The sequence below is a fragment of the Anoplopoma fimbria genome, chromosome 17, assembly GCF_027596085.1.
Source record: "Anoplopoma fimbria isolate UVic2021 breed Golden Eagle Sablefish chromosome 17, Afim_UVic_2022, whole genome shotgun sequence".
NCBI lineage: Eukaryota > Metazoa > Chordata > Actinopteri > Perciformes > Anoplopomatidae > Anoplopoma > Anoplopoma fimbria.
Genome location: NC_072465.1, coordinates 24,457,577 through 24,470,657, shown reverse-complemented (window position 1 = coordinate 24,470,657; position 13,081 = coordinate 24,457,577). Strand labels below are relative to the sequence as shown.

Genomic DNA, 13,081 nt, shown 5'->3' with positions numbered 1-13,081 from the left:
TGGGCAGGTGGCACCTTTGAGCCTTCAGTGTATGAATGGGTGAATGATGATATGTAATGTAAAAGCACTTTGAGTGGTCTAGAAAAGACTAGAAAAGCGCTATACAAGTACAGTCCATTTACCATTACCATAAAGGGGCACAGGAGTTGAAGGTAGAAGCCTGTTGTAAAACTTCCTAGCATGTCCAAACATATTGTCATGGCTTCACAGAATAATATCTTTCTCTACTTCTAAATGCCTGACTTATTGAGAGCAGACGTTTTTCAAAAAGCAGAGATGCTGCCCTCCCTCACCAGAAATTGATTGATTCCTCCCTCAATTACTGAGATTGGCAGCCAAAGAACAATGATAACAAATCATATCCAGCTGCAATAATGAAGCGAGACGGCAGATGGACCTATATATAGCTGGCAAGAAAGATGCAGGTTTGCAATATCCTCTTAACAACTAAAAATGTATCTTCTTCTACTGACATGTCATAACTTTAGCTTTATTCTCATAAAGTTTACCAGATATGTCATTATAATGAATTTTACCCAGGCAGAGGGAGAAGGCTATTTGAGTCACTTCAGCACCATTTTCCAGCATCATTGGATTTGTGTGCACTGAAAGCACGTAGACTTAATGAATACCCAGTTGTGAGGGTCCCTTTAACAAATTAAATTGATATTTTGTATTTCGTTCATGCCGTTTCAACAGTTTGTTGATGATTCTGCAGTTGTCAGATCTCATTATTCAACATGTATAGATTTTCTTTCATGTTAGAAAACGTATTCTCCCTGTTTTTGTTTATTTTTTCTATTTCACAATTTATTTTTTTCTTCCACGACACTAGAAAGTATACCTTTAACCCAATGAGGTTTGCATTGTAATGCATTTGCTGGCATCTCACGGCCACAAGGTGAAATTTTCACAAATTGTCACACCATCAAAAATGCCTGTTGTACAGTAATCCCAGCTCAGTGATATAATGCAGTACTCTGTGGACTGCCGAGCATCCTTTTTAACGTGTTTATCACTGGTGCTGCAAGCGGAATGCTGCATTGGTCTTTTTTAAAGTTGCCTACTTGTGTCCTGTCTGCCATATATTCCAGTAATGTGAATAAACAAATGCATACTGAACTCCCCACACTTATTATATCAGGCATTACAACTCTCCAGAGGAAACACACAAGCTAATGGGACATTTATCCCTGTGCATACAAGTTCCCAGTTGGATAATCTACACCAGACTTGGCTGTGTGTGTCATTTTTCCTGATGGTGTGGCCATGGAAGGTCTGGCAGTCCAAATCCCCAGGGGCCACTTGCATGCTACATCAGCGGTCATCCTCTCTGTCTTTATTACCGCAGCCTCATGTGGCTCATGTTATGCTGTTCAACTAAAACTTTGTATCTCCTAAAAGAGTGTCTTTTAATGAATTCGGTTTGGTGGAAAAAGGGCTTGTTTTCCATGTTTCAATAAGATGTCAGGTTTTTAACAGGATCCATGGCTCTGAGGGTCATGACACTCACTCAGCAGGTAAACGAATAGCTTCAAATCAGGTAAAGAAAATAGCCAATTCCAGTTTTGCAGTACTACTTGGTGTCAGAGGAACACTAATACAGGGATAGAAAGTGGGATTCATCGCATTCTAGTTGGCCAGCTAACTGCGGCAATGACACACAAGCCGCTGCATCTGACTAACTCCATGTGGGAAGGCTGGCTGCATTAACTCCCTGGCTCCAGCCCTTTTCACCAATGACATGATAATTCCACATGCCTAAGGGCCTTCAGAGTGAGCACCCACTGATAGGGTGCCTTGTGATTGCTATCCACCATGGTTGTATGGGCTTGTGGGAGGGCGGTGGATTACAACGGACGGGTGCTGACACTCTTGAAGCTGAAGCATGTCATTAAACAGTAAATCACTCTGATTGAAAAACGCATCGGCTCCTTCAGCTTTCTATTTACAGAAGAAGACCTTCTCCACTGGTGCAGAGTGTGTTCTTGGACCGAATAAATCAACAGGGAGTCATCCACATTCTCCCTTCAACTTGACGCTTCCTGAGCTCAGTTTGCATGTACAGTTACAAATCACTACCTGAGATGTGTTGACTTTGTTGAACGCGCGGTGTTCACTCATCCACGGTGATTGTTGATACTGTTAGATTGGTTGAAGGTTACACAGCGATAACTAGGAAAGTGCACTCAGCAGAGTTCAAATCGTTGCCAGTTGTGCCTACGACGACAACTGTTGTGACGTTTGACTGAATAAATATAAACCACAATTGCTCTCCTTAGCGTATCAGACAGGTTTGTCACTCGCACAGCGCAGATAACAGATGCAGTCTCATTTTATTTTTATGCAGCTGTCTGCGCGAAACTGCAGTTCACTGAGTATCGCTTTATTTGGACTATTTAGTGATTCCTCTGACAATAAACTTTCAGTCCTTCCGTGTGTTTTAGTTCCTTAGCTGTTAGCTCTGTTATCCCCGTTAGCCAAACACACCAAACAGTCATCCCGTCATGAGAAGACATGCTCCGTTGTAGTCAGTGTTTGGTTCAGTTTGTCATTTGGGGCATTTCGAATTTGACAGAAACAAAATAAAACCCTCTTTTCACTATTCCATCAATCTCTGGTTTGGTCAAAAATAAATAAATAATAACTGGGTTGGATGTGAAATATGCTGGCTCCACACGCGTTGTTCCCTGCTGTCTTTCTCTCTCTCTCTGCTCGCTGAGCAGCTGCTGACAGCTCTCGTTCTTCAAAGGCAGACCATTAAATTAGCAAAATAAAATGACAAAAATCGGCCTGTAAATTGTGTAAAAACCAACCAGTAATACCAAATGACTGCCAGGCTCACTACAGTAGCTGTCCTCCTACCGACATGCGAAGACGAGCTCAGTTGTAGTCAGTGCTCAGTCTAATTTGTGCTCAGAAGTAGCCAGCATGATCCTGGGACGACGGGACACCTTTAGTCTGGACCCCAGTTTCAAACAACCAATTAAGAGTCCAAAGAAGAGGCCAAACTGAAGCAGTTGTTGTGACAGAAATAACATTTCATTTTTTACAATCAACACTTGCAAATGACAAAGTAGTACAAAATCTAAACAACACTTTGGTGTTTTATTTTAACCTCTTTACTTAAGATTTCCTGAAACTTCTTAAAAAAAACACTGGCAACGAGGAAGATCTTGGGTCGATAATGAAGATAATTAATATGAAAAAAATGTAAATCATACCCTCCATACCCTAAAAAGAAATCTGGTTTGAATTGACATCAAATACTTTTACAAGGTTTGTCTACAATATATGTATCTATAGAGTGGTGAAGAAAAAGCAGTCAATGACGGTAGAAAACATTTAAATTATTTTCCAAAAAATGTCCTTGAGCATACATTTATGAATGAGCACAAAAAACATATTGAGATTAGCTGTGGACAGACAGACAGACAGACAGACAGACAGACAGACAGACAGACAGACAGACAGACAGACAGACAGACAGACAGACAGACAGACGGACGGACACATAATCTCCTGGCAGATCTGATAATAACTCTTTATTTTTTTACACTTTTAATCTAATATGAGTAGCTGAATTCAGCACTACAATTCTTGGTAAATAAGTAAGTTCAAACTATCTGGATTGTTGAAATTGTATGGAAATACATCCAATAATTAAGAGTAAGCAATTGGTTGATTCTGTTCATGTTGCCTGAAATAATCCAACTATAGTATCAAGAAAAACGTCCATTTCTTTACAACCATGTTTCGGTAGTCTGGACCAGCGTCTTTGGTTACGACACCATGATATTTGTGAGATGTTAGGATGCAGCAACACTGGTAGATACAGCTTTACAACAGAGACCAATAAGGCAACACAAGCTGTCAAAGCAATCGCCTGTGTGCCTGCTCCGAGCACTCCACTTGTAAAGCTCTGACTACCAGAGATGCCGTATGGCCACATCTCAGCGATGAAGCAAAAATGTAAGTAATGAAGGACAAAAATAAGAAAAATAAAGCCAAAGGTTGACAAAAGATGTAATTGACTTTAAAATAAAACTTTGATTTATTCTTGTTTTTACAAATGGCACATAAAAGCACAGAAGTTAATACACATATCTTCTTTTCAATCCGTCAGTAGTTGACTTCAATCAGAAGTTTGGTAACGCATGAGAAAACACTTTTGATGTGCTGCACGACAATCAAAGCCCTGACAGTTTCTCAGGTTGTTTTGAAATGCAGCAAATTCAAAAGAACATCCTGCTGTGGTCGGATCAGAAACCGTACTCTTCCTAACATTCTTTAACCATTTAACCGAACCCCTGGCGATGGATAAATCGCATAAATCAAGAACTTCAGAAGTGACTTTTTGGCTCCAATTATCCTTATTAACTTCCTTTCATGTTCTAAGAAGTAAAAGGATGAGGCCTAAAAGGTACTTTCAAGATATCTGAGCTTTAATAGCCACTAAGTTCCTCACTTAGTGACTATTATTTATTAAGAATAATGTGAATAAGATATTTAAACCGTTCCATTTACATAATCTATACCTCTGTTTGCCTTTGGCTCTGGACTTTACAATTTTTCAGGGGGACCGACAGAACATTGACTAAATGCAAAGATTACAAATGCAGAGGTTATCGCTGCCGGAGCATGTAAAGCATTAATATGTCGACTATCTTCCCGTCCATTTAATAGCTCACCACCCGCTCAGTTGCCTAAAGCTCCCGTCTTCAAATCAGTCACCTGGCTTTAGCTGTGCAGGAATTAGCTGGATTTAATGACTATATGTGATGGCATTGTTGGACTTTAGTGGACAAACATTTCCACTGTGCATACCACATGTGTTTAATTACAGATATTGTATACAACACTGCCAAAATCATTTTGTTTTGCTAAATGACATGAACAAAAATACTGACGCAGTGCTACAATGGAGCCATGGGTTCCTGTCTTGGTTATAACTGAACCAATTAAACATGAGGTACTATATTTATCCAATGTCCGTGCTATCATGCACTCAACGTTACTTCACATTCCTGGAACTGGTGTTGTGTTTTAATTGAGTAAATGTGTTTTGGACAGGACACATCAGCAGTTTGTTTATATCGCTCAGATGAGGAAGAGAGCCGAGAAACACAGCCATCCATTTTTTCTCATACATTTAGTTGCACTGACATCTAAGCAAAAGGTAGGCCATAGCCATAAATCACAGTGCACAATAACAGGCACATTTTGGGCCGGTCCATCATTGGCTCTGTTTTGTTTTCTCATTGCATCTTGGCAAATTGCTGTTATTAATGGGAGAAAGCATAGTTTGCAGCCCTCATTAGATGTTGTTCCAACAGCGCCTCTGATGGATTAAGACAAGCCAGAGGCCTTGTCTGCCTCTAGGACCGGCTAATATGGGCCAATTAAATGCCCTGCACTCTCTGGCCACTCTGCACTTGCTTATGTGCTCGTACAAGGACGTGTAAGTATTCAGCTGCATGGCCAAATGGATTTTAGTTTGGAGACAAGCAGATTTATTTCAAAGATTTGCTGCGGAACCATATGCTTACCCTCACATTCATGATAATAAATTATGTCCCTTTTTAAAATCAGTTGGTTTCTCTGAGGAGGCTGAACATTTTTCCTTTGATCAAGGAAGTTGCAAATCTTCATCCACATTTTTTTTTTTTTTTTTTTTCTAATCTCTCCCCTCAGTAATTGGAGCTATTTGTGACACAAGCTGTTGGTTCTACCGCGATGCGAGAGTCACCCACTGTGTTTGGGAGTGTTAGATTCCAAGGCAGCGCGTCTGATTCATGCAGAAGAGGCTTATGGGTAGCTGGCTGTGAGCGCTGTATAAATATACCTGAGGCTTCCTTCGAATGCGGGGCTCACAACAGAAGGAGGGATCGATATTGTGCAGCGTTAGCATGAAAACAGAATGTAAGACTCACTGTCTGGTGAATTTAAGCTCAGCTAAACCGAAGGTGTTCACGGTGCCAGACATAACTTGTTAGAGCTTACTGGGTATATCCAGCCTGACACTTAAGTAATATTTCCTCAAAGTGTCGTCTGTGTAAAGAATATACTTCAATATATTCTTTCAAAAACATTGTTTCACAGATTGCTCTTTTCATCAATCTGTAGCAGAATCCCTTCCCCCCTGACAATTAAAATATTTAGTGCAACGCATTGTAGTAAAATGAAAAGCTGTAAAGTGAAGTTTCCAGCTTTAATACAGTCAGTACTTTGTAAATTAAAGCTGTCTGACTAACTTAAAGCTGTGGTTTGATGGTTTAGTTTCACTGCAGCTTGCCACATAAATGTGGTCTTTTTCCATTTTGATCAAAATTTAAATATGTTGGAATCAAAGCAACGTGTTAGAATGTGATTACAATGGAGGAATTGCGCTGTGTGATTTATATTTAATTAAGGCAGCATCACTGTTTGTTGCGAAAACTAATAACCTGCCATATTGTTTGTGAGAGCCGGCACAGATTAAATGTAGATTTTTCAAGGTTTTGAGTTGACAAGGCCTAATTGGAGACTTTGTGTGGCCACTCAGAGCTGATACTGCTCTGGGGCAGCTGTCTAAATGATCACAAGTGTTGAATTATCTCCGATGGGTGATGACATGCATAAACACTTGCAGAGTGTTGATTTTTATGCTCAGAGTTGAATTAACATTGGCGTTTTTTTTGCTGCGCGAATGTGGCCCACATTAGCTCATTTTTTAACAAGGGCGTCAGGCATAAGAGGAGATATTGCAGAATTGGAACACTTTCAACAGAGAATTGGCATATTAAAATGCGCCTAATTTATGAAGTCATTCGGTTGGCATTCGATAGATATTGAATTGAGCGGGATTCGTGCCCTGATGTCTCGGTATGTGCAGCCTGCAACTGCTCCAGTTTCTCGAAGGGATTATTTGAAATGTGAACTTCCCTGGCATGAGTGCATAACCCATGTAATTTGCTCTTTTAAAAATTCCTCATCCCTCCCCACACGCTCCGGAGCATTTTTCTGTCATTGGCCATGCTATATTTCCCTCTGTGCCACATAGTCAATGAATTGTTCACAATTAATCCCTGCAACCACACAACAAGACCACCAAGCAACTACTTTCCATTTGACAGTATGTTTAATTATTTCATACAAGTGCAAAATGTACACTATATGCATACAGTGGATATCACATCTAGAATTTGGAGTGAATATTTTACCACCTATAACTGACTATAAGCTTCACCAGACAAGGCACAGGTTTGTCTCCTTAACCCTGTGTTCCACAGAGACAGGTGTCTTTTTTTTAAACTTGTAAAATGCATTTTCATCCACCTCTTTGGAAAACTCACACAGAGACATTTTACAAGGCCAGGCGGCTCCTCTTGTGGGTTCGTCGTAAGTGGTTCGGATTTTCTCTAAGAGCATCAGCTCTGTGTTAATGACATGCAGTCTCCGGAAAGGTTTATTCATTCAATTTGACTCTGGAGAGACGATCTCTTCAGCCTGCTGATTAAATTAAGATTCTTTAATAAGCATATCTAGGTGTGCTGACTCGAGAGACATTCTGATCTGTGTCTACCAAGCCAGATACCCTAAAAACTATCTGTATTAAGGGCAAGTGACACTGAATTTCTGCAGATTATGCCACGCTATTCTCTTTCAGTTGCATTGCAGTTTGTTGCTGATTATTCCCCTCTGCTCTGCTTGTTATTTGCTGTGCCACACATATCCACAGCTTCATTATGTAGTCATTTTCTAAATTGAGATGTTCGCTATGTGCACTTTTTCATTTGCTGTACATTCCGTTTGCTATGCATTTGTTTTTCTTTCTTTCATTAACTTTTTATTCACCATGTCTCATGAAAATATATACGAAAATGTATACATAGTAACAAAGAAAACGTAGATTATTGCACATACAAACAGTATTTAAAGTGGCATCCCTTAAGTCTTTTTGTTGATACATGAGCTTGACGTTTTAATGAAAATCTTCAAGATTGCTACTTTAACACAAATGATATACATATCACCATAAACATATAAAATACAAAAATGATAACATTTTCCTACAGATGATAATATGTTTATACGTCTTCTTACATGCTATTAAAATGACACATTATATCTGTCTAAGAATATAGGCATTTGAAAGTGAACCAATGAGGAGATCCCAGGCCTTTACAGTGGATGCCCACGCTTTATGAATTACACCTAATGATCTTTCTATGAGAGCACTATCTCTAAAATGATTCAACCAATTCAATTATTTTATGGATGAGGCTCAGGGGAGAACCATGAGTGTATAATGGTCATCTTAGCGGAAGTTAAACCGACAAATAGGATTTTCCTAAGGGTTAACCTGGTGTGATCTCGGAGGGCGGAGTCATCATTTAATAATAGTAACGTGGGTTGTTTAGGAAGCTATATATACTTTTGAATTATTATGTAATGTCTTGAAATCTTTGACACTGTCCTATATATTATGTAAATCCAGATGATTCTAGAAAATCCACACTGTTTACCTTATGCAGTGTTTTAAAATCCATCACTGTTACTAGTACCAAAACACACGTTTTTTTATGTAGTGGGTCTTGTAAGGAACAAAAAGGTGCTTTACAATGTTTTCACTGAAAAAAACATCTGCAGTACCTCAGAGAGGCAACTGAATAATCCTGTTTAAGCGTGAAGAAAGATATTTTCTAATGGACGGAATGACTTGTGGTTCAGTGTTTTCTGATGCAACTAAGTGCATATACAACAGTAAAATCATGCTTTTATGTTAATGCATGAGTAATTATAATTCACCATGTTAAGCGTACTGTAACAGTTACAGGGTCAATTTTTTCTGCATTAAGTGCTTTTTCTTTTAATACTTTAAGTACATTACTGATAATACTTAAGTTTCACATATTCAGTGCAGGACTTTTACTTGTGTTAACGTATCTTTACAGTGCAGTATTTGTACTTTTACTTAAATAAAGAATGTGAATGATGCATCTATGTGTAGAGGGAAACTCACTAGCGGGTGTATCACTGGCTGCTGTGAAAATACAGCTGTCAGTATCCATCGTGACATGCATGGTGGGGATAGTAGAGGCGGTCCGTTCTTTTCCTTTAAGGTAACAGGTGCTGGTAAAAATGATCTGTCGTCTTTCACTGGTTGAGTTAGTTAGTTAGTTGGTCGAGTGATGTGCCCAAGATATAATTCAATAGTATATTTAGTTGTTATTGATAACATAAAAATGACTGTATTTTTAGTTGATGATGTTGTTTTTGTTTTATTAATGTGAATTTAAATCACTCCAGAACAACCACTCTTCACATCGTTAGCTCTTTTTACATGCTTAAAATAGATACAACTAATAAACTGAAACTTTTTTATTTCTGGGGATATTATGGTGAAAGTCAATATAGTAATATTTTAAAGAAAGTTATTATTATTAGTATTATGTAACATGTTACATTAGAAAATAACTTGCCCAGCACTGGTTATATGGTCATAATTGACAACGGTGCCTGTCCAAATTGTATTGGTGTTCAGCCTGTGTTGTAAGCCACACTCCTTTGGTTATTTTGCTTGGAATTAGATCTCTATATTAAAGTGTTACAAATCAAGGCTACATCTCTCTTTATCTCTATTCGTCCTTTCTTTCTTTGCAGTGATCACTTGTCGAGCTCTGTGAGACACTGATGCTCTCATAGTGGTTTGTGTTCTTTTACCAACACAATTATTGGTCATGAGGTCCTTTTTTTACCCAGCTTTATATTTTTTACAGTGATATCCATCGGTTTCACAAGATCCAATGTCCTCATTAAATACAGAATGTGTTGAAACAGCTATTATGTTGTATGTTGGGCAGAGGGTGGCTGTCTGTCAGTGGAAATCCGCCCACGCACCATCGCTGGCTCGCTCTGCCGTCCAGGGTGGTCGCATATAAAAAAATAGCCTTTTTCATTTCTATGTAAAATAGATATGGTTTGGCAATGCATTGAGTTCCCACCGATGTTAGGCTATGCATTGCCTTCACTTGAATGTATCCTCCATACCGTTTTCATGAAATTCCCCCCTTCCAGTTAATGTCTATTGTAAATTGCTTATTTGTTTTGTTTTTGTCTATTTATGACTATAATCACAAAAGTTTCAGTTATTTTAAAGGAAAATGTAAGAATTTTCAATGATTTGACAATAAACAAGCTGCAGGAAGTTTACTGCGTGGCACTTATTATGAAGTTTATTCCCTGATTTTGAATACAAATTATGCACTTGCCAAAATCAATGGCAGCATTACGCTTTAAAATACATTTTCATACAAGACATTCTGTTTCTTAGAATTTGTCATTATGTTCTTTGTATTTACTGATAATGAAAGACAAATTCTTCACAGCAATTATTAGACTCTTGATGCTGTTCAAATGCCTTCTCTCTGAGGTGTATTGACTGTGCATGATTGTTTAAAGCCAAACAACTTCAGCTTGATAACTGGTGAAAAAGCAGAACTTACATTACATTACAGTCATTTAGCAGACGCTTTTATCCAAAGCGACTTACAGGAAGTGTAAAACATGACTGCAAAACATGCAGGATGAATTCTATGGAAACAATGTGAGAAGCAGCTATGTTTTACATACAATAATGCAGGTTCCACACAGTTATCTGTTTAAAGGAGAATGGATTTTGAATTTCACAAAACAGAATAAATAAAACGGCTTATTGTTGAGAAATAACTGCTATCAGAGCTATATGGTTTATATTGTTCAAGGTAGAGATTAGAGAAAGGCTTGCATTGTAATTCTAGTCTGTTTGTTTGAGTCTCCAAACCATGATGAACACATTGTGAAAAGTGAACACTCTTAGCCCCTTAAGTAACTCCAACTGAAGTGCTATTTACCAAGATACTTAACCCCCATGTGGGACAGTGCTTGTTGTGTAATTGCATAAAGATGAATCATGGCATTATTCCAAAGGAGAATGCAGTCTCAGTCAGTCAATCTTGTGGTTTTTAAAGTGATTCACATTCTGTAAATCCATGACTGCTTTATTGCTGTTGTCCAACATTTACCCAAGCAGGAAGAAAAAACAATGTATCTTTTTCCAGCAAAGCGTTTTTATGGTATATGACTGTAATAAAACTCTTTTCCACTGTTTTTATTTTTTCTTTCCCCAGGATATTTAACAGTTACCATAGAGCCCCTGCCTCCTGTTGTTGTGGGAGAGACTGTTACCCTCAAGTGTAACTTCAAAACTGACGGAAGGCTTCGAGAGATTGTTTGGTACAGGGTGAGTAAACCGGTCTACACTATCAATGCCATTACGCACTAGATTCTCTGTAGAACATCTGATTTGGTCAATGCCAATCATCATATCAGCCAGTTTACGGCTTGGTTAGACGAAACGCCATGCACTGTCAAACTGCAATCGTTAGGAAACAAGCTATCCTCTTGGGCCAGCTGTATGGGAGGCATCACTGGCTTTTGCTTGGGAATTTGATTTCTCAATCTGCTGGTCATCACCATTATTTCTTAATAGTTCACAGCTGGCGACTGTGACTGTGGCTAACTGTTATTAAAATCCCAGTTGGTGTACTACACTGCCTAAGTGCTGCCAATAATTAGATGGCTGTTGGAAGAGAAAGAAGCAACACAAAGCCCTTTGTATGTAAGACAGAGGTAATTTGGTTCTTTAAGCTGGCATGTTTCAAGTTTTGTTTGAAAATAGAGATTGGTCAAACAAGTCTGCAAAATATTACAGTTTAGCAGAAGATACATTTGTCTCGCTTCAAGAGAGTCACTGAAAAGCACTTGAAATGGAAAACAGTAGCAGCTCCCGCTGTCCCAACCATTTGTTCTTTCCGAAAACTATCCAATAATTCTTGAGTGCTATCCAGATTTGCTTTGCTAAAGCGGTTGACTCTTCACCAAGTAGTTTGTGAAGTCGCTGGGTGATGATTGGATTTGTATAATGTCGGTACAGACAAACCGTAGAGCCTGAAATGTTATCAACCAAGCTAACAGCAGGTATTCCATGAAATGCATTCTTGCTCTGTCTTCTGTTGTTCATGGAGCTTATGATATAATCAAAGACTGATGGGTTTTCCAAGACAAACAAGTCCGCAGCACGCAGACAGAGACATTGAAAGGGTGGCTTTGCTTATGATAATTTACTAGAATGTGTCGGTATGATTTCCAGAACAATAGATATGGCTCAGAGGAGCGCTCCAGCGACTTTACACATGAGGTACAGTTCGCTTATCATGCTGGGTGCTACTCAGCCTAAAAACTATTTTGTATTGTTGTTTGTGTTTGTACCTTTTGCTTCGGAGGAATCATTCCAAGGTCGAAAAAAGAATCCTGTTATTCCGATAAGCTACTATTGACTTGCATAGAAAATGTAGGATCAAGCATTTTTAACCATTCTTTCCTGTGTCTCTTCTGCATCTTCCAACCTCGGGGGTTTAATGAAATCATTATTGGAAACAATACTACCTTAATCATGTGCAATATTAGTTTTTCAACATTGGGCAATTATAGTTTTTAATATCATGCTCAATATTATTTATACACCTTATCATTTTGTTGTTGTATTTTGATACATTTATTTTACTTTTATTGCTATTCTATTTTGCAATGATGTTAATATACTTGTTGTATACTTTATTGTTATTACTCTGTTGTGGCTTTTTATTCTTATGTTGTATTTTTGAGCAATAGCTGGCATAAAAGGTTCGATCTTATATTATATAATACAAAATCACTGAGTAAAAATCAGTCATTTGTCCAAGACGGTGCTGGAAGGAATTTTAAAGAGACCCTGCTACAAATATGCAATAATTTATACAATTTATAAATGATGTGCTGTATAGTATTCTGTTAGTCTCTGAGTGAAACATTTCTCTGCAGCATTATGAGCTGATTGCACCACTTCACTGCAAAAACAAGAAGCCTCCGTCAACAACAAGTGAAAATTATGTATAATTTTAATACCACATGTTTGAGTGTCTCATCATGTTGGGTCACTGACTAATCAACCGGCCCAGGAAAACTTCCCAATGGCATATTGCCAGTATACAATCCTAACTGGTGAATTCTGCATCTCAGC

General features: G+C 38.4%; 1 protein-coding gene across 1 annotated transcript in view; it reads left to right on the top strand.

The window, feature by feature from the left end:
* The window catches only part of igsf21a (immunoglobin superfamily, member 21a), a 174,883-nt gene that overhangs the window by 44,969 nt on the left and 116,833 nt on the right, over positions 1–13,081 (top strand). The window contains exon 2 of the mRNA XM_054617229.1: positions 11,151–11,263. Within this exon, the coding sequence (XP_054473204.1) occupies positions 11,151–11,263 (113 nt within the window). The remainder of the gene's footprint in view (positions 1–11,150; positions 11,264–13,081) is intronic.